Source organism: Callithrix jacchus, chromosome 6 (assembly GCF_049354715.1).
Source record: "Callithrix jacchus isolate 240 chromosome 6, calJac240_pri, whole genome shotgun sequence".
NCBI classification, from domain to species: domain Eukaryota; kingdom Metazoa; phylum Chordata; class Mammalia; order Primates; family Cebidae; genus Callithrix; species Callithrix jacchus.
Window position 1 is genome coordinate 118,048,650 of NC_133507.1, and position 23,400 is coordinate 118,072,049.

Below are 23,400 nucleotides of genomic sequence, written 5' to 3' on the forward strand. Positions count from 1 at the left end.
TATTACCTAGTTCTAATTTAGCTGCTAGTTGGCATCTCCTACCCAGTTATTTCAGAATAAATGAGGTCTGCAGGCCTGTCTTGCAGAGAGCTGTTAGAGGTGAAGAAAGAGCCTTCACATGATTAGAATTTGGGGTCTTTGAAGCTTTCTCCATGGCATCAGGGAGATGTGGCTGCCCTCCCTACATCCAGTCTTTTCTAGAACCTTCTCTTTAGGCCATTTGAGTAAAGAACACATGATTAAGGTGACAGAGTCAGAAACTTGGGGTTTGAGTCCTCGTTTTGCTATTTGCTATCTGCCTCATCTTTGGTAAATGCATAACACTTCTCTCCTCAGGAAAATAAGGTAATCACAGTGACTCTATCACACAGCAACTGTAAGGGTCCATGGAGATAATGTTCACGTAGTGCTACAATAGAGCATCAGGCACATGGAAATCCTTTACCATACATGCTAGTAGGATTGTTACCCTTGAAATTTGTATAAGCTTAATTGGTAATCAGCAGTACATGAGTTTTGAAGTTGTAATCAGGTTGTACTTCCTTAAAATCAGGTGTGATTCCTTAAAAGCCAAGAATGAATCATGATCAGTTAACATTTCTGTTATCTTTCTGTGTAAGTGGGAATGGCTTAGCTTTGCTCACTGAGTGGGTGAGACAGAAACACTTCCTAAATTTAGAATAAGATAATCTTATGGTTTTTATCAAATGATCAGTCCAACTAAGCCAATTTCTTACGAATTTTATCTATGCAATTCCAAGTATTTGGTATGCACCGTTAAGTGACAACCATGAGACCTGGTCCTTGTTATTTGCAATGAACAGATTTTCAGTGGTTCCTTTTGAGTCAAATTTAAACACTTTAAAGTGGCTCGAGAGGCCCCCTCTCAATCTGGCTGTTGTCTAATCTGCATATTCTAGAATCTCAATAAATGTGTTTCCATTCCTGTAAGAACCAGGCTCCTTCCTGCCCCCAGGCCTTTGCACATGCCAGTCCCTCCACCTGAAACACTCTTATTTTTCTCTACTGCTTCTCTCATTATTTCTCAAACTAATCAGTGCCTCTCTGAGGCACTGGAAATATCTCTGGGATCTCAAGAGTTGTGAGAATTTTAACTTGTCTTTTCCTTTTGATAATAATCTAAAACAATTGGCATAAAAGCATTCTTTGGGCTCATCACAGTGGCCCTTTATCACTGCATACCTCTGCCTAATTTCAGTGTCCATGTTCATATTGAGGATCACACTGGTGTTTGTGTAGTACTGGCATGGGCCACTGAGAAAAGAATAAAGATGGACTCAATGGACAAGTGATAAGGCTGAACCTAGGGAGGGTCAATGATAATGCAGTACCTGAGCTTTCCATATAAACGAAATTTGGCAGTAGTTTGAATAAGGGGCTCTGTGCTGCATGACAAGTCCACTGTCCCACCACTTTAAGCCACTGCAAAACCTCCATTCTTGCAGTATATACTGAACTCTAAAAAGCCTGCGCCTCAGTCGCCAGGATCATAATCCTACACAAATGGTGATTTCACTTTGGCAAAATGTCAACTATCACATTCATCTGTTATGTAGAGGCAGCAAGCCACATGGTTAGGAGCCGAGGCTCCAGATCCAATAGACCGAAGATGAGTCCCATTTCTACCCCTTACTGGCTCTGTGACTTTGAGCAGGTAACTGAACCTCTCTGTGCCTCATTTACTTAACCTGTAAGGATGGGGATCATCATAGCATTTACCCCATGAAGTTACAATGAAAGTTAAATGTAACCCCTCAGAGCAGTGCCCAGTTTGCTACTGCTAAATTGTGCAGTTAACATGAATGGTATTGGTTTCTGTTTCCATGTATTTTTTAATTTTTAAATATATTAATTTGTTAATGTCAAAAGCCTAAAAAGTTTACCTAGTTTATGTTTATACATATTCACATGACATTATAATAAAAATAACTATACACTAAGGATCTAAAAGACCCTTGCTACCATGAGCTAACTGCTAGTCATCCTTCAGACTTGGTTAACCATTACGTCTTCCTTCTCTAGTCTTGCAAGACTGGCTTCCATGTCTTAGATATGTTTTTACATATCTAAATGGCACCCAGCAATTGCTCTGGCATCACACTTAGCATTCATGATTGTATTGCTTGTTTAAATCTTACCCCCAAGAGATTATAAATTCCTCAAGGGACCTCTGTAATCCCAGAACCTGACATCGTACATACTACTTAGGACCTCAAACAATATTTAACGAATGAATGAATGTCAGAGCCAGTTATCTATAAACTACAATACCCCTAATTCTGCTGCAGTTGAGGCAGAAAAAGAAAGCATAATTGGTAAGGGGAGAGGCGAATTAAAATCCTAAAGACAAGTGCCCCAAACTAACAAAATGAAAGAAGATAAACCAGAGGGCTTGGACACCACATAAAGTTGCATGAGCAGTGAGTCAAACCATAGGAAGTTGCTCTGACTTAAAGTTCAGAGAAGCAAAAAGAATAACAAAGAACATTCTCATCAACGGCTGACATTTATTTTAGATTCAAATAAATCCTTAAGAAAGTAATAATGATAAAACTTGTCATATAGAGTTCTTTTAAATACATTTGGCTATATTGCTTATGAATGAAGAGGGGTTCTTTTCATAAATGCTATTTTTTTTTTACTTATTTGTGAAAGGCCTATTTTTCTCCTCTTTAATAATCCTATAAGGAATCCAGAGAACAGTGATTTTCTGAGAGGCTTTTGGCAAATTTAATCTTCTCCAATTACTCTTCCCTTCATTTTGATATTTTGCCCTAGGGTGGTTTCCATTCTCCCACACACACAAACACACAAAGGCACTTACACACACACATACAATCACTGCCATAAGGAATCACTGTCACTGAAGGTAGCATGTCACACGCCAAGATACGTTGTGACAAAGAAAGCAGACATGGCTCTTTGAGGTAGAGACAATGTTTCTGTCATTTGTGTCCCTAGGACATAGCAGAGACAATGGAATAAAAGGATACTTGAACAACAATGTTATTTTTAAGGCACTTTTGCTACATGGTCTGTGTTGCCATAAATTGAAAGCAAAGTAATTACAAGGTAATAAACTTTAATCATATTGAATTAAATGGTTTTTAGGAGAAAATTTTTAGTGATTATTGGATCTAGCTAATTTTTATTCCTAAAATGAATTCAAGTGTGGAAGAAAATCAGAAATTAATGATTATTTGGCTAAAATTCCCCAAGTAACCCAAAGCTGAAAAAAAAAACCACTGAAAATATTAACACATTACAGGTAAAGTCAGTTGGTGCCTAAATATTTTTTCTTTTGCCGAATTAACACTGAGCATTTATTATCTCTAGCTTTGGGCATCCACGATCTGGCTGGGAACTCCAGAACCTGGTAAGAGCATCCTGAATCCTAGTGTAGAGCTCTTCCCACAAAACCAAGAGGCTTATTTTAACTTGCAACATCCAGATTCTCTTCTCTTCTGTAAAGAGATATCCCACTGCTAATACTATTTGTCAGCATTCCCCTCTTCTGTCGTCCCTCAGCCTCATCTTTAGCCCAAGACCTCATCTTTTCTTCCCTGGACATTTGCAAGAGGCTGCCAAGTGTTTCTAGCCTGGACTGCCTCCAATATGTCTGGACTGCTATCAGAGAGATCTTTCTTACACACAAATGGGATCATTAGACACAACCTGTTCTATACCCACTTAGAATTCTTTAACAGCTTCCAAATGACTCAGAATGGAATCTAATTCCTTGGCAGTACTTGCAAAGTCCTTAGAGATGTGGCTCTTCTAGCCTTTCCACCTCATTTCTTTCCACTCCACCCACCAAACATCCAATGCTTTAGAAATGTGCTTTTAACATGTTCACATGTTTATGTCTTTATAATGACTGTTCCCTCTTCTTGGGATATCCCTCCTTGCTCGCATTTCTCTTTCTACCCCATAATTCTGTCCAACTAGCAAACACCTACATATCCTTTCTTTTGTTACAACATCATTTCTTCTGCGAGACCCAGAAAATTAGTGTCTCTCTCACTCTGTTCCCACAGCCTGGTCCAAACATCCATCTCCACAAGCTTCACAATACACAGTCATTTGTGCGTGTTCTTAACTCTACCACTAGACTGGGAGATGTTTGGAACTCCGTTCAACTTAATGTTGAACTGATGACAATAAACCATTATAGCCTACCAATCTACCACAGTGCTTCCCGTAACTCACTTTAAGTCCAGAACAACGTACCCTCTGTGAATCTGATTTCATGATCCCACGACATCTTTCCCAGACCATTTCAATTTTAGCTCATTCTCATGCAAGACTTTCAATTGTGTTGCACAAAATTGACAAATAAAATAGAATTCCTAAGATATACTGTCTTCATATGGTTTTTCTTCTAAAAATTCAGTTATTGTTACACACAGTCCCTGTGATCAAGGCTAAACTCTTTATTCAGGCATTGAAGACCCTCCTTAATTCAGCTTTACTACCTATTACTAAATAATAAAATAATAGTTGACATATATTGATAGCTGACTACATGCCAGGCACTGTTCACAGAGGTTTTAAAATGGGTTATCTTTTTAATAACCTTAGCAGATGTATTAATAGAACTCATACAGATCTTACCAGGTATCAAAGAGCTTTACTAGTAAGTAAGTCATTTAATCCTTTTACTAAACCTACAGATAAATACTATTATTACTACAATTTTTCCAATGAGGCAATGGGCCCAAAGTCACACAGCTCATATGGGAAGCAGCTTGGATTGGTATCAAGGGAGCACCCCACCAAAGCCTGGGCTCCCAACCATCATTGGGTCCTGCTCCTGGATGATGCACAGCATCATCACATTCTCTCCTTGTCAGCCGAACTCTCCCCTGGTGTGGAGTCTGCCTGTTTTGTTCCTGCTTTCCTCCCTGTTTGGGATGGCTGCCACCCTCTGTGGTACTCAGATAATTCTCAGCCCCTAAAGCCTACCTAAAATTCATCTTCTTCTTGAAGTCTTTTCAGAAAACACTGGCCACTTTTGAACTCTCTCCTCCCTGTCTATATTCTGCAGCACAGATTATCTACACCAAACGTGCCACTTAAGTCCTGTTTCATTTAGAACTTTATGATATATAATCTTGCATGGTTCTTTGTCTTAAGTGGGTCTTGGGACTCGAACAAAATTGTGAGCTCCTTAAAGATACCAACTAGGTAACTTATACCCTCTGAAATCTCCCATAGCACCCAGCATAGATGCTTTATGTATTTTTGTTGAACTGAAATGCAGTGAAGTCAGGTCTCCCCTTCGCTACATAGCAAATTGCCTTAATTGTACTCTATAACCATACCATTAAAGCTGAACAAGCACTCTGAAGAAATTCTGAATTGGCCAGTTATGTTACTTATTTGTTATGTTATGTTATGTTATGTTATGTTATGTTATGTTATGTTATGTTATGTTATGTTATGTTATGTTATGTTATGTTGTGTTATTTACTTATTTGAGATGGAGTGTTGCTCTTGTTGCCTAGGCTGGAGTGCAATGGCATGATCTTGGCTCACCACAACTTCTTCCCACCACGACCTCTGCCCACTGCAACCTCTACCTCCTGGGTTCAAGCGATTCTTCTGCTTCAGCCTCCCAAGTAGCTGGGATTACAGGCATGTGCTACCACGACTGGCTAATTTTGTATTTTTAGTAGAGACAGGGTTTCTCCATGTTGATCAGGCTGGTCTCGAACTCCCTACCTCAGCTAATCTGCCCATCTCGGCCTCCCAAAGTGCTGGGATTACAGGCATGAGCCACCGTGCCTGGCTGTTATGTTTTATTTTTCCCGTTTAATATTAAGCATTGGTAAGGACAGAGAATATTAGAAAGCAAAGTTAGAAATAAAGTTCAGGTTTCCTTAATTAAAACCACTGAAATAGACCTCATTTGGATGAAGCTAAAAAATAAAATTGGTTCTTCTTTGCCTCTGTTTTTAAAAGGCCTCTGCCATTAAAAGGCCTTTTAAAAGGCCTTTTATTTATTTCAAATTTAATTTGTATTTAGTGTAATGGTACAGATCCACTTTCACCTGGATAAATGAGAACTATCTACTACTGCACAGAAGAATCTTTTTGGCAGTATTCCCACTTGAGGCAATTATTCCACCATATTTTTGCGGTAACCTACTTGGCTGTGTCAGCTCCGCTGGTTATTAAGGTGTTAATCAAAAGCTCATGACCGTATCTTGCAGCCACATGGAGAGGAGTGTTGCCATCCTTATCCACACAGTCAATTTCACCTCCTGAAAGAGATATTTTAATACAGGATAATGCAAAGATTCAGGTTGATTCAGGTGTTATGTTCTCTGCTAGTCTCTCATATCAACCAAATGTTGATTTCTTTCCTATTCCAGTTGTGCATCTTTGCTCTGAAGTACAAGAATGCTTTTTAAGGGAACAAATCACCATCTGAAGTAGTAGTAGTAGTAGTATACCTGTGTAGATAGAAGTCTATTAGAAATACTTTTGAGAAATCTTTCCATATTGTCTTATTTAAGGATTCAAAATCTCACAACTGAATACCTGCTCTGAATGAACAATGTATTCAAATCCCATAAAGTGTAATTCTGAAGACATGTTCAATATTCATTTTCCCTGCTGAATTAAAGACATATATAAACCTCGTGCTAAAACATAAGAACCAAAGGGGATGGAGAGTTCAGGAAATAATTTCATGTAATTTGATGATCTAGCTTAAAATATGATGACTAAAATGAGTAAAAGCATAGGCAATAAACTGAAAATGACTAAATTTATAAACACTGTGATAATAGACAGCAATACTTGTTTTAATAATATAGTATTGTTATTAGGTTTTATTTTGCCTTCTTTTCCCCCAGTTTTTATGTCACTAAATTTCTTTTTTCTCTCCCTTTTTCGTGTATACATACAATTGGTCTATTTATTCATTTATTTAAGGAACCATTTAAAAAGTTAGATATCATAACGTTTTACCACTAAGAATGTTTTTCCTAAGAACAGACATTTTTGCATATAACCACAATTCCATCATTGTACCCAAGAAATTTAACACTGATAAAATAATTTTATGTAATAGTAGTGCCTATTCCAATTTCTCAGATTGTCCCCAAAATGTGCTTTATAATAGCTATCTTGTTTTAATCCAGCCTCCAACCAAAAATTCTGATAGCACCTGGTTGTCATGTCTCTTTAGTTTCCATTACTCCAAAACAATCCTCCTGGCCATTTTTTTTTTAAAGTTTCTTGTGTCATTGATCTTATTGGAGGCCAAACCAGGAGTTGTGTCAGATGCTCTGCACTCTGCAGTTATCTCTGGTTTCTTCATTATTAGATTCAGGCTAAACATTTTGGCAATAATGCCCAGAGCAGATGTGTGCTTCCCACTGCATTTTCTTAGCACATGTACAGTTACTCCATTCCCAGGTGATGTAAAGTTTGACTACTTGCAATGGGTACCAATTTTCAGCTTGGGAAAAGAAAGAGTTCTGAAAATGGATGGAGGTGATGATTGTACAACAGTGGGAATGTACCAGATACCACTTAACTGTACACTTAAAAATGGTTAAAACAGTAAATTTTATGTTATGTATATTTTAACACAGTAAAAAAAAAAGACTTGATTATGTGGTTAAGTTGGTGTCTGCCAGCACACTTACTATAAACATGTATTTTCCCCTTTGTAATTAACAGATAATTTGTGGGGTGACACTTTGAGACCGTGCAGATATCTGATTTCCCAACAGACTTTCCCACAATGATTTTTAGCATATGCAGGGGGTACTTTGTTCACAAGTTACCTGAATTCTTTATTATACAGCTTATATTATCGAGATAAGTTCATTTGATTGTTTGCTTTCAAAAAAATTTTTACTGGGTTTTATTTTATTTTAATAATGTGTAAAACATATGTTTCAAAAGTCAAAATAATATTTTTTAAAAGCCTTACTCATTCTTATCCCTTCCTCTTCATTCTCATACACATCCTATAGTAATCATTTTCATTAGTTTTTGTTTCTGCTTCTGTGCTTCTCTTTGCAAAAAAATTCCACCCCCCTTACTTAAGAGTTTATCCTAGAACTCACTTCTAAAGATCACTTCTTGGAGATCTTCCTCATTTTTGTACAGCTTAATTTTTTTCCATTGCACAGATGTACTAGGTTAGTACACTCATCCCCTATGGATAAGTATTTAGGGTATAAACAACATTTTGCTATTATCTGGAATGCTACAGTGAATAATCTCATACATATGTTGCTTCATATTTGTTAGATGTATCTTCAAGATAAATTCCCAGAATGGAGATTTTTAGGTCAAAGAGAAAATTAGTGTATGGTTTTATTAGATTTTGCCAGATTTCTCTATGGACACTGTGCAATTTTGCACTTTAACCAGCACTATATGGGAGGCACTTTTCCTTATAGCCTTGTCAAGCTTTTGAATATCTGCTCTCTGATGGGTGAGAACTGGTATCTCTCTGCAGCTTTCATTTGCATTTCTGTTATTATGAGGGAAGTTGAACATCTTTTCATATGTTTAAGGACATCCACACAAACTGAGAAAAATGAACAAGTTATTTTCAATAACTCTTAAAATGAGTAAGCTCTATTTTGGAGATTACTCATTTATCAGCAATACATGTTACAAATATTTTTCCCACAGGTTTTGCTTTTTATTTTTGGTATTTTTTCCCATCAAAAAAATTGGGGGAGGGGGGCAAGTAATGTATTAGTCTTTTATCATGTTTGAGTTTGTATTAGGGAGGCTTTCTCTATACCCTGGTAACAAAGAAATTGTCACATGTTTTCTATACTGGAAAGGTTTTCTTTTTCAGATTTAGGTAACTGATCCATTTGGAGTTTATCTTGGTGATGGTGTGTTTGTTGACTGACTAAATAAATGTTCCCTGAATGCCTAAAAGACTAAAAATTCAAAAAAACAGCCTGAACAAATTCATAGAGGCAGAAACTAAATTAATGGTTGCCAGGGGCTGAGGAATGGGGAGTGATGGCTAATGGGTATGAGGTTTCTTTTTGGGGTGATATCTAAACCATATATACAAATCTATATATGCCAGGATAAGTAATATAAAACCCTGAGAAATATAAATATATGAATGGCTTCAATCAGTCTAGAAAGATGGATACATTTGTTTTAAATGCCTTATTTCTGATTGAGAAAGTATTTTCTTATGTAGAAAATTTAGAAGATGCAGTAAAATAGAAAATGAAACAGAAATACAAAGAAGAAAATAGAAGTCATCTATAAATTCACTGATTATCCCAGATAGTCAGTGCTAATATTCTGGAATATTTCCTTCCAGTTATGTGTATGTGTGCCTATGTATGCAGAATTTCCCCATGGTTGAGTTCCTGGTGTAGAAAGAGTTTTTTAATCCTACATTCTCCTTTAATGTTACATTGCAAACCTTCCCATGTCATGAATTTTTTCCATTAATTATAAATGACTACATAATATCAGTATCTAGAGAATTTATTTAGCAAGTCCTCAATTAATAGGCATTGAGGCCATACCCAAATCTTTGCTATTAAGAAAAACACAGGAATAGACATGTTTAGAAATAGTCTTTACATTTCAGATGATTTCCTTTAGTAACTTTTTTTTTTTTTTTTTGAGATGAAGTCTCATTTTGTTGTCCAGGCTGGAGTGCAGTGACGCAATCTCAGCTTACTGCAACCTCCGCCACCTGGGTTCAAACGATTCTCCTGTTTCAGCCTCCTGAATAGCTGCGATTACAAGGGCCTGCCACCACACCTGGCTAATTTTTGTACTTTTAGTACAGACCTGGTTCTACCATGTTGGCAAGGCTGGTCTCCAACTCTTGACCTCAAGTGATCCACTGCCTCAGCTTCTCAAAGTGCTGGGATTACAGGTGTGAGCCACCGTGCCCAGCCAGCAACATTTTTAAAAGTAGGACTACTGGCTAAAGGCATGGAGACCCCTGATACACATGGGCAAAAAGCTTTTGAGAAAGGCTGTAACCATTAGCATTCTGTTAGCAGTATACTTGAGCACTATGCCAAAAAGAAGCTATTGAGAGTCTTCTCAGACCTGGGGAAAGAGCATTACCTTCCAGGCCAGGCGACTGTCTCTTGTAGTAAGACTGTCCATAAGGTCCTCATCAGATCTACATGGTCCTTCATTCCAATGAATCCTACTATTGTTCATTATAACTAACAACTCCCTAAGATTGATTTTCAATGCTTTTTCTAGCCAGGAGTACTACAGGGCTAGAGTATAAAAATAGTTGCTACAAAGTGAAATGATTACCAAAAATATGTGCACTTTGTGAAGGGGACAATTGTTTCAAAAACTCCAATTAGCACACACAGGATTTTAGATGCCTCCCTCACTCTCAAGACCTCTGTGTGTAGAATTTTGTTTGAAAATCAATTTGCTGCCAATAAGTTTGCCCATTTGGGGGCTGCAACTTAATAGCTGTTTACGAAAAAGGAGTCTCTTTTTAACTGACTGGGACAGAGAAATATAAATGGCAACCTGAATATAATTACTGATCTTTCTTCAAGTCTTTGTTTTTGTGTCATAGTGGGGTTTTTTGTTGTTGTTGTTTTAGGTTTTGTTTTGCTTTTTCTGTTGTTGTTGAGATGGATGATTTCCTTTAGTAAGTTTTTTTTTTTTTTTTTTTAGATGAAGCCTCATTTTGTCACCCAGGCTGGAGTGCAGTGGTGCAATCTCGGCTAACTGCAACCTCTGCCTTCTGGGTTCAAGTGATTCTCCTGCCTCAGCCTCCCAAATAGCTGGGATTACAGGAACACACCATCATGCTCATCTAATTTTTGTATTTTTAGTGGAGATGGGGTTTCGCCATGTTGGCTAGGCTGGTCTTGAACTCTGACCTCAAGTAATCCACCTGTCTCGGCCTCCCAAAGTGCTGGGATTACAGGCATGAGCCACCATGTCATGAGCCACTTATTTTTTAAATGAATTGTCAAAATAATAGAGTATGATCACTTCTGTAAAGTAATAATTAAATATATTTACACATATTCTCAAATATATAGAAAATCCAGAAGTGTCACCCAACTGCCAGTAAAAATTCTTGGGATAGGACTGAGGAGACACATTGGTGGGGACCATGGGTAATCTCTTTCATGACTTTAGTTTTCAGTGAGCATGCACTAATTTTGTAATCAGAAAAAAATAAAAAAAATAAAGTTAGTTACTATGATCTTCTGGGGACTCAACAGACAATTCACTATGATCTGAATTTAGAAGTGTCCAATTGAGATCATTTTATGACTTGTTGGTAGCTTTGGAGATAGGCAGCCACCTGGTCTCCACAGATGCCTCAGAGCAATCCAGTGTGCATGTATCCATATCAGAACTGCCCATGGTGGTCTGCCTGAAAGCCCCAACTGTCTAACTGATCCAAGGAGATGTGAGACAGAGATCCCCAGACTACAGGGAAGTCTGCCCTGGAAAAACACTCCGTTAATCCACATCCTCCCCAGCCAAGAGTCACCAAATCATTCTTAAGAAGTGTTAGAGCCTCACATATGCCAAAAACTGGATACAGAAAGAGAAGAGTGAAGAACATCAGGAAGGGTAGAAAAGAGGGTCTGAGCTGATAAAAGTTTTTTTCTTGTAGTTGTTGTTTTCACTTACAAGTCAATCTAAAACTATAAAAATATAGATAACTGGCTAGGCACACTGGCTCACATCTGTAATCCCAGCACTTTGGGAGGCTGAGATGGGCAGATCGCCTGAGGCCAGGAGTTCAAGAACAGCCTGGCCAACATGGCAAAACCCTGTCTCTACTAAAAATTCAAAATTTAGCCATGGGTGATGGCAAGTGCCTGTAGTTCTAGCTACTTAAGTGGCCGAGGCAGGAAAACTGCTTGAACCCGAGAGGAAGAGGTAGCAGTGAGATGAGATCGAGCCACTGCACTCCAGCCTGTGTGTCAGAGTGAGATTTTGTCTAAAAACATAATAATTATTACTATTGTCCATGTGTGCTTTTGCTATCATTTAAAATATATTTCAGGAAAACATCATAACTTAGTGGAAAAATAAAAGAGAGACTATTTGTTATCAGAAAATATGTTTTCTATTTAAGCAGCACCTCTAGATAAGTGCATTTCTAGCTTAGAAGCACTCCACAAACCTTTCCATTTTCATTTGAAAATGTTTATAACTTGCTTGGAATGTGAATGAAATATCTTTATTGTTTGTCATTTGAAAGTTGCAAGTTAAATACTAGTGATTGATCATTGACAACTAGTGGGGAAAATAAACATTTGCCAGCTTAGAAGTATACGGAGCACGTCAGAAAGGAAAATTAATTTGCATCTTTTAAGCTTTCATCTGAAATTAGTTTTTCATTGCACAAACAAGGCAGCTTATTAAGTTGCCTTGGAAGGACTGTGAGCCAAAGGGTCAAAAATCCAAAACTGACTCATCCTAACCTAGAACTTAAATCTTTCTTTTCAAATTCGATTTATTTTTAAAGCTTCTGTGAATAAAACATCATTTTTGAACGTGGGTAACCTGCTGGACGACATATAAGGGGGCTGCCAAAGGCCAATGGTGAGATCAGCCTCCGGACACCAGATTGTGTCTTCGGTCAGTTCCTTTCCCCCCTCACTATGACAACACAGCTTCAGATAGCAAACAACGTGATTGGATAGCAGAGGTAGTCTTTGCTTACTAACTAAAAAAGATTGGGTTTTAATAAAAAGAGTGGATTTTTTGGCTGGGCGCTGTGGTTCACACCTGTAATCCCCACACTTTGGGAAGCTGAGGTGGGCAGATCACGAGATCAGGAGATCAAAACAATCCTGGCCAACATGGTGAAACCCCATCTTTCCTAAAAATACAAAAATTAGCTGGGCATGGTGGCACGTGCCTGTCGTCCCAGCTACTTGGGAGGCTGAGGCAGGAGAATTGCTTGAACCCAGGAGGCAGAGGCTGCAGTGAGCCAAGATTGCACCACTGTACTCCAGACTGGTTGACAGAGTGAGATTCTGTTTCAAAAAAAAAAGAGTGAGTTTTTTTGTTCTTTTCATTATCTTACCAAAGCTGGACAATTCTGGAAAAACAAAGTTATGAAAACTAGTAACCCCGATTGGAGAACAGTCAGGGAAGCAGAGAAAGCTATTCAAAGTCCAAACACCAATGCAACTTAACAAAACACATAGGGAGGATCCAAGATGGCGGATTAGACACAACTCCAGTGCACAACACCCAGCAAAAGAGATGCAGAAACCCAGAGATCTCCTAGCTCCAACTGAGGTACCAGGTGCATTTCAACAGGTCTGGGCCGAGGGTTAGCAAAGCCCACTAAGGGCAGACCAAAGCAGGCAGGGGTGCTGCTTCACCCAGAAAGTGCATCTGACCTGCGAGCCGGAGGCTCCACCTCTGGCGTTCCAGTCCAGATACAGTCCTTCCACCAAAGCCTCAGCAATACACAGAACAGGGGATCTTTGCCAGTCAAGCGTGGGGAATTACAAATGCGGAGTTGAATAAGAGTCTGCAGACTGAGCTATCACCCCCTCCCCCCACCCAGAGAGAGAGGGAGCTGTAAGCCCGAGCAGCTGGGAGGCCCTTACCCCATGACCAGAGAGAGAAAGCTGAAAGGGGGAGACTGCCAGGTGTGGCTGGGCGGGTCCCTAACCTCCCCGACAAACCCCAGAGGGCTGAAGCTCTGACTACAGTGGGTTGTGTAGCCAGTGCCACAGTCTGAGATGAACCCTGAATGATCCAGCCCAGTGGAGGATGGGCACAACCCACCACTAGAGAGGGGTGGGACTGGGCTACATGTTTTAACAATGGGACGGAGTTCTTGACAACCCAGCAGAGCCTACAGGTCAGCGGAAGAGGTGGGCCTAATCTCCTAAACTTAAACAGAAAAGACACAGGAAGCTTCCCTAGTAACCTGAAGGAGTCCCTAGAAACCCGGTAGCGCCCCCACAGGCAGACAAGCGACCTCATCAAGCAGCTCTCTGACACCACAGCCAGGTAAATCCACAAAGATGGGAAAAAACCGACACAAAAATGGTGAAACCATCAAAGACCAGAACACCTCTTCTCCTTCAAGGGACCACAATTACTCAACAACACAGGATCACAACTTGACCGAGAAGGAGTGCAAAGAATTGACAGAAACAGGATTCAGAAGATGGATAATAACAAACTTTTCAGAGCTAAAGGAATATGTTCTAACTCAATGCAAAGAAACCAAAAACCTTGAAAAGAGGTTATACGAAAAGCTAACTAGAATAACCAGCTTAGAGAAGAACCTAAACGACTTGATGGAGTTGAAGAACACAGCATGAGAACTACATGAAGCAAACACAAGTTTTAATAGCTGAATCAATCAAGCAGAAGAAAGGACATCAGAGATTGAAGATCAACTCAATGAAATAAAAAGAGAAGGCAATACAAGAGAAAAAAGAGTAAAAAGAAATGAACAAAGCCTCCAAGAAATATGGGATTATGTGAAAAAAAACCTAATTTATGCTTGATTAGTGTACCTGAATATGATGGGGAGAATGAATCCAAGCTGGAAAACACACTCCATGATATTATCCAGGAGAACTTCCCAAGCCTAGCAAGGCAGTCCAAATTTCAAAATCAAGAAATACAGAGAACTCCACAAAGATATTCCTCAAGAAGAGCAACCCCAAGGCACATAATCATCAGATTCACCAGGGTCGAAATGAAGGAACAAAGGGCAGGCAGAGAGAAAGGTCAAGTCACCCACAGAGGGAAGCCAATCAGACTCACAGCAGATCTCTCGGCAGAAACTCTATAAGCCAGAAGAGAGCAGGGGCCAATATTCAACATCCTTAAAGAAAAGAACTTTCAACCCAGAATCTCATATGCAGCCAAACTAAGCTTCATAAGTGAAGGAGAAATAAAATCCTTTACGGACAAGCAATTATTGAGAGATTTTGTCACCACCAGACCTACCCTACAAGAGCTCCTGAAAGAAACACTAAGCATGGAAAGGAACAAGTACCAGCCACTGCAAAAGCAAACCAAATGGCAAAGATCAAAAATGCAATGAAGAAAATATGTCAACTAAAGAGAAAGAAAACTAGCCAGTAACAAAATGGCAGGATCAAATTCACACATAACAGTATTAACATTGAATGTAAATGGCCTAAACGCCCCAATCAAAAGACACAAACTGGCAAACTGGATAAAAAGTAAGAACCCATCGTTGTGCTGTATTCAAGAAACCCATCTCACATACAAAGACACACATAGACTCAAAATAAAGGGATGGAAGAAGATTTACCAAGCAAATGGAGAACAAAAAAAAGCAGGGGTTGCAATCCTAGTCTCTGATAAAATGGACTTCAAACCAACAAAGATCAAAAGAGACAAAGAAGGACATTACATAGTGGTAAAAGGATCCATCAAACAGGAAGAACTAACTATCCCAAATATATACATACGCCCCCAACACAGGAGCACCCAGATACATAAAGCAAGTTCTTAACACCCTAAAACAAAATTTAGACTCCCACACAATAATAGTGGGAGACTTCAATACTCCACTGTCAATATTAGACAGGTCAACGAGACAGAAAATTAACAAGGATATCCAGGACTTGAATGCAGAGCTGGACCAAGTAGATCTAATAGACATATACAGAACACTCCACTGCAAATCCACAGAATATACATTTTTCTCAGCACCACCTTGCACTTAATCTAAAATTGATCACATAATTGGAAGCAAATCACTCCTCAGCAAATGCAAAAGAACAGAAATCATAACGAACAGTCTATCAGACCACAGCACAATCAGACTAGAACTCAGAATCAAGAAACACACTCAAACCCGCACAACCACTTGGAAACTGAATAACTTGCTTCTGAATGTTGACTGGATAAACAATGAAATGAAGGCAGAAATAAAGATATTCTTTGAAACCAACCAGAATGAAGACAAAACTTACCAGAATCTCTGGGACACCTTTAAAGCAGTATCGAGAAGGAAATTTATAGCAATAAATGCCCACCAGAGAAGAGAGGAAAGATCTAAAATCGACACCCTATCATTAAAATTGAAAGAACTAGAGGAGCAAGATCAAAAAACTCAAAAGCTAGCAGAAGACAAGAAATAACTAAGATCAGAGCAGAAGTGAAGGAGATACAGACACAAAAAAAACCTTCAAAAAATCAATAAATGCAGGAGCTGGTTTTTTGAAAAGATCAACAAAATAGACAGACTGCTAGCCAGATTAACAAAAAAGAAAAGGGAGAAGAATCAAATAGATGCAATACAAAACGATAAAGGGAATATCACCACTGATCCCACAGAAATACAAACTACCATCAGAGATTACTACAAACAGCTCTAGTCACATAAACCAGTAAACCAGGAAGAAATGGATAAATTCCTAGATACTTGTATTCTACCAAAACTAAACCAGTAGGAAGCTGAAACCCTGAATAGACCAATAACAAGAGCTGAAGTAGAGGCAGCAATCAATAGCCTACCAACCAAAAAAAGTTCAAGTCCAGATGGGTTTACAGCCAAATTCTACCAGATGTACAAAGAGGAGCTGGTTCCATTCCTTCTGAAACTATATCAAATAATCCAAAAAGAGGGAATCCTTCCCAAATCATTTATGAGACCAACATCATACTGATACCAAAACCCGGCAGAGACTCAACAAGAAAAGAAAACTTCAGGCCAATATCCATGATAAACAAAGATGCAAAAATCTTCAAGAAAATACTGGCAAAAAGATTGCAACAGCACATCAAGAAGCTTATCCATCATGACCACGTAAGCTTCATCTCAGAGATGCAAGATTGGTTCAATATATGTAAATCCATAAATCCATCACATAAATGGAACCAAAGACAAAAATCACATGATTATCTTAATAGATGCAGAGAAGGCCTTTGATATAACTAAACGGCACTTCATGCTATAAACTCTCAATAAACTAGGTATTGATGGAACAGATCATAAAATGATAAAAGCTATATATGACAAACCTACAGCCAATATCATACTGAATGGGCAAAAGCTGGAAGAATTCCCTTTGAAATCAGGCACTAGACAAGGATGCCCTCTCTCACGACTCCTATTCAACATAGTATTGGAAGTTGTAGCCAGAGCAATCAGGCAAGAAAAAGAAATAAAGGGTATTTGATTAGCAAAGGAGGAAGTCAAACTGTCTCTATTTGCAGATGACATGACTGTATATCTAGAAGACCTCATCATCTCAGCCCAAAATCTTCTCAAGCTGATAAGCAACTTCAGCAAAGTCTCAGGATACAAAATCAATGTTCAAAAATCACAGGCATTCCTATATACCAATAACAGACAAACAGAGAGCCAAATCAAGAGTGAACACCCATTCACAATTGCTACAAAGAGAATAAAATACCTAGGAATACAACTAACAAAGGATGTAAAGGACCTCCTCGAGGAGAACTACAAACCACTGCTGAATGAAATAAGAGAGGACACAAATAGATGGAGAAACATTCCATGCTCATGGTTAGGAAGAATCAATATCGTGAAGATGGCCATACTGCCCAAAGTAATCTATAGATTCAATGCTATCCCCATCAAGCTACCAATGACCTTCTTCACAGAAAAAAACCACTTTAAACTTCATATGGAATCACAAGAGACCCCGCATAGCCAAGACAATCCTAAGCAAAAAGAACAAAGCTGGAGGCCTCACACTGCCAGACTTCAAACTCTACTACAAGGCTACAGTAATCAAAACAGCATGGTACTGGTATTAAAACAGAGACATTCACCAATGAAACAGAACAGAGACCCCAGAAGAAATACCACACATCTACAACCATCTGATCTTTGAAACTCAGCAAAACCAAGCAATGGGGAAAGGACTCCATGTTTAATAAATGGTGTTGGGAAAACTGGCTAGCAATGTGCAGAAAGCAGAAACTGGACCCCTACCTGTCACCTTACAATAAAATTAACTCCAGACTGATCAAAGATTTAAACATAAAACCTAACACCGTAAAAACACTAGAAGAAAATGCAGGCAAAACCATCCAGGACATAGGCATAGCACTTTATGACTAAAACACCAAAAGCAATGGCAATAAAAGCCAGAATAGACAAATGGGATCTAATTAAACTCCAGAGCTTCTGTACAGCAAAAGAAACCATCATTAGAGTGAATCAGCAACCAACAGAATAGGAAAATATTTTTGCAATCTACCCATCTGACAAAGGGCTAATATCCAGAGTCTACAAAGAACTAAAACAGATATAGAAGAAAAAAACAACCCCATTCAAAAGTGGGCGAAGGATATGAACTTTACACAAGAAGACATATATGAGGCCAACAAACATATGAAAAAATGCTCATCATCACCAGTCATTAGAGAAATGCAAATCAAAACCACACTGAGATATCATCTCACGCCAGTTAGAATGGCAATCATTAAAAAATCAGGAGATAACAGATGCTGGAGAGGATGTGGAGAAATAGGAACACTCTTACACAGTTGGTGGCAGTGTAAATTAGTTCAACCATTGTGGAAGACAGTATGGCGATTTCTCAAGGATCTAGAAATAGAAATTCCATTTGACCCAGCAATCCTATTACTGGGTATATACCCAAAGAACTATAAATCATTCTACTATAAAGACACATGCACACGTATGTTCACTGCAGCCCTGTGTACAATAGCAAAGACCTGGAACCAACCCAATCAATGCCCATCAGTGATAGACTGGACAAAGAAAATGTGGTACATATACACCATGGAATACCACGCAGCCATAAAAAGAGATGAGTTCGTGTCCTTTGTAGGGACTTGGATGAATCTGGAAACCATCATTCTCAGCAAACTGACCCAAGAACAGAAAGCCAAGCACCGTATGTTCTCACTCATAGGTTGGTGCTGAACAACGAGAACACATGGACTTAGGGAGAGGAGCATCACACATAGGGGACAGTTGAGGGGGGTAGGGGAGAGACAATGGGGGGAGGGGAGGATGGGGAGGGAGAACATGGGGAGAAATACCACATATAGTATGCACCTAAAGTAAAATAAATAAATTATTTAAAAAAAAAATACAAAGAACATTCCTCAGTAGCACGTTTAGTTGCTTCAGGGAGCTAAATGCTGTGCCCATGTGGTCCTGGAGGACAGGGGAGCTCCTGCTATGTTATACCCCACTCTTGGGGGACTGATACCAGGCCCTATCAGCATAAGCCTCTGGTGAGGGAGGGTCCCAGCAACAGCCCAAGATTCTTCCCGGAAGGAAGCCAACAAACAGGAGGTTAAAAAAAAGAACTTCCTTTTCTTTGCCCCAGGGGCATTAAAAAAAAGGTCAAATGGAAGAATTCACAGTTCTCACATGTGTTATGAATGCAAAAAACTGTCAGTTGAGAGAAGAGAATACCAGGACAACTCTATTTCAAATATAAGTGACAGAGTAAACAGAATTCAATTTTCAAGGGAATTCTTTTTAAACACTGTTGGTTTCTGAAGATCATGTTTATAAGCGTTGTGGTTGAGAGTTCAGTCTCTAATGTCAGACAACCTGTGTTCAGATCCCTGTTCCTCAACATACTGGCCCTGTATCCAGACACAAGTGACAACCTCTCTGCCTCAGTTTCCCCATCTTTGAAATGGTGATAATAATAGTACCTCTTTCTCATAGGGTGGTTGAAAGGCTTTATAAGGGGTGTTTAGCCAAGTGCCTGGCACACTGTGAACACTTGCCTTTATCATTATCACTTAGCTTTATCATTATACATAAAAGGCTATGTATGATAGCCACTATATCCTTATCAGTTCAGGCCCCTGGACCTCACCCAACCTATAAGCAAGATGCCAGGACAAGCAAGAATCAGAGTTTCTGAAACAAAGATCCCCTGATCACAGAGGATGAAAGACAAGATCTCTTTTAGGTCTTCCCCAACTCTAAAGTCTAGAAACGGCAGGGCACAGTGCCTCACACCTGTTATCTCAGCATTTTGGGAGGCCAAGGTAGGCGGATTACTTGAGGCCAGGAATTCAAGACCAGCCTGGCTAACATGGCAAAACCCTGTCCACTAAAAATACAAATATTAGCTGGGCATGGTGGCACACCTGTAGTCACAGCTACTTGGGAGGCGGAGGCACGAGAATCTCTTGAACCTAAGAGGTAGATGTTGCAGTGAGCCAAGATCACCCATCTCACCCCAGCCTGAGCAGCAGAGCAAGAATGTCCCAAAAAAAAAAAAAAAAAAAAAAAAAAGTCTAGCAAGAATATCCAGGCAGGGCACAGAAGTCTTCCAGCCCACATGGCTCTTGGAGAGTCCAAAGCTGCCAGCAGTTCCCTGGGACTGTTGTAGGCATGCTAGCAGGACAGAGGGGAGATGCATCATGGAGATGACCAGCATGGCCTGACACACAGAGATAAACCTGCAGGAAGGCAGTGCCTAGAACTCAAAGATTGTTCTCCCTCCAATCTTGTCTCTGGAGCTTCAAGTTGCTCTAAAAAGGAACCAAAGCTGTTTAAGTTTTGTTTGTTTCTGAAAGTTTTGTTTGCTTTTTTAAGGGGGTGGACATTATTTCTGAAAAATGGTTGAGAAATACACTGGCATAAGAGACGTGCTCAAAAGAGACTAGGGTCACTGCCCCCTACCCCCTTTATTTACATTTAGCAAAATAAAACACAGTGGCCTTTTCAATAAAATGAAAGTCAATGGCATAGCACATATTACAAATTAGAAATAATGGTATTGCACAGTGAATTTCCGTTTTACCTTCTTTAGCTCACTGGAAACATCTTAGGATTTCGTTTCCCCTATAGCTTCACCGGAATGCTTATAAATTTCCTTGGCTTTGCTGCAGATATTTTGCTTCCTAAGCATAATTCCACTGGCTGGTCTTCCAGCCAAATGTCAGATTGACATTTCTTTGTTTTATGTCTTGAGTGCCTAAGACATAACTCAGTGCCACTGATAATTCAAGTGTATGTGGTCTAAAATTCTTACAGATGAGAAAAATACAAGTCCAAGGAAACTGACTAATACCAAACTTTTGAGAAGTAGAAATGTGGGTCAACTAAAAATAGGAACTGCTGGATTGACCTGGAATGTCAGCTTAAAATCTGAACTAAACCTGGTTTTTGTTTTTTTTCAATCCTCTCTAAAATTTGCTAACAGAAGTTGTGTTGTCAAAGTCAACCCACTCACAGATGCTGCTGGCCATGACCCGCTATGAGTAACATGAACCGGGATGTAGACTGAATTCCCTAGTACTTTGGCTTCAATGATAACCTGATGGTTCAAGTACACCTTTGCTGTGAGCCTGGAAAATTACTATATTATGTGGCTTTCCCAGGTTTCTGTCAAGCTGTGATTTTTCTTTTTTGATACAAAGTCTCACTCTGTCACCGAGGCTAGAGCACAATCTTGCTCACTGCAACCTCCTCTTCCCAAGTTCAAGTGATTCTCCTGCCTCAGCCTCCCAAGTAGCTGGGATTACAGGCTTCCTGCCACCAGTCCCGACTAAATTTTGTATTTTTAGTAGAGACAAGGTTTCACCATGTTGGCCAAGCTGGTCTTGAACTCCTGACCTCAGCTGATCTGCCCACCTCGGCCTCCCAAAGTGCCTGGGATTACAGGCATCAGCCATCACGCCCTTCCTAAGCCTGTGATTTTATAATTTTATATCACATCCTTACCTGCTTTCCCTCTGAGTCATCTCATTTTTCCTACTTTTGCCCAATTAGCTTAATAAGTTTTATCTTAGGAAACTATAGTGAACTCTAAAATTTAAAAATAATTCAGATTTGTTGCTAGAAAATGAATGCTACTTACCTTGATTAGTTTCAGAGTGAAAAGCACAGAATCTTGAGCCTATATAAATATATCATTTCCAATTCAAAGCTCATGCTCTGTGCCTGATTCCAAATTGACTGTGAAACTATGGCTTTATGTTTTTACTACTAAGGTGGATGTTGATGACATGTCTGATGAGCAGCTTTTAGCAAAGTACATCAAAGAACTATGTAATTGCATGCTTACTAAAACTCCAAAACAGGGCAAATCAGCTTTCATATCCAGGTAACTGACAGCCAAATTCACAACAAGAAACTATTGAAATAATGACACTACTGAAGCATATCTCTTACCATTCTGAATAAGAGTCTGTGACCGTGTGAACCTTCCATGGACAGCTGTCATGTGCAGTGGACTTTTGCCATCTTTACTCTAAAAAAAAAAAAATGGAGAGAAAAACAATGGAGGCGCTCATGAGCCAGTGACATCAGTCTGAAATACCCCTATGAACACGGCTAATAATGCCCTGAAAACATCCATTTAATTTTTTTTTTTAAGTATGATCAACATGAGTCTGCAGTGAGCTAGGATTTTACCACTGCACTCCAGCCTGGGTGACGGGGTGATGTTTTTAAAAAAAAAAAAATTTTTTTTAAAGTATGATCAACAATTACAAGAGGCAAAGATAATTTTGAAAGATAAAAGATAAAATGACCTCTGAAGTTATTGCATAACATGGCATTTTTTAAAAGCCTAGAGAAACAGTCATCTGTAGCCTTTATTCCTCTTCTGTGATTACCGGAGAAGGAAGTTTCCTTAGAGGTTTTTTCAACCTTTGTCTACAGTACAAAAAAAAAAGACAAATGTGTTAACTTTCCTGGTCCTGTTTGAGCCAAAGCTAACCAAATGGTTCTGAATCACTGCAACTTTGAAAACTGACCTGAGGCCAGGCGCAATGACTCACACCTGTAACCCCAGCACCTTGGGAGACTGAGGTGGGCAGATCACTTGAGGTAGCAGTTCAAGAACAGCCTGGCCAACATGGTGAAATGCCATCTCTACCAAAAATACAAAATTTAGCCAGTCATGGTGGCATGTGCCTGTAATCCCAGCTAGTCGAGAGGCTGAGATGGGAGAATTGCTTGAACCTAGGAGGCAGAGGTTGCAGTGTGCCAGAATCGTGCCACTGCACTACAGCCTGGGTGACAGAGTAAGATTCTATCGGAAAAAAAGAGAGAGAAAAACCTGATCTGGATCTCTCCATAATTCCTTCCATTTTAATTCCGTTCTTTTTTTTAAATCACTTTAAAATAAAACAAAAAATAAAAAAATTAAAAGAAAAACAAAAACAAAACCATAAGTTTTGATTGTTTCAAAACAGAATCTCTTACGTCACGTAACTCATTAGAAGTTAGAGGACTAAGGCATGCAGCTGTTTAGGAAATTGCCATTTGAATGATCAGCTGGAAACGTGTGCTGAATTCATATATTTCTTACTATTCATGATAGAAATGAAATTTCCTTTCCAAAACACAGAAAATTAAGCCAAAACACAGAAAATGTACAACATCTATATACTGATCATCATTATACTAAATACCAA

The 23,400-nt window shown here is 39.1% G+C and overlaps 1 protein-coding gene across 12 annotated transcripts in view; it reads right to left on the reverse strand.

Annotated features, from left to right (window-relative positions):
• Nucleotides 1–23,400, reverse strand: part of ANKRD44 (ankyrin repeat domain 44) — a 340,075-nt gene that overhangs the window by 112,533 nt on the left and 204,142 nt on the right. For all 12 annotated transcript variants that reach the window (XM_078328068.1, XM_035305206.3, XM_078328070.1 and 9 more), the window contains exons 9-10: nt 22,151–22,229; nt 6,173–6,287 (exon numbers count right to left, since the gene is read on the reverse strand). In XM_078328068.1, coding sequence (XP_078184194.1) covers nt 6,173–6,287; nt 22,151–22,229 — 194 coding nt within the window. The remainder of the gene's footprint in view (nt 1–6,172; nt 6,288–22,150; nt 22,230–23,400) is intronic.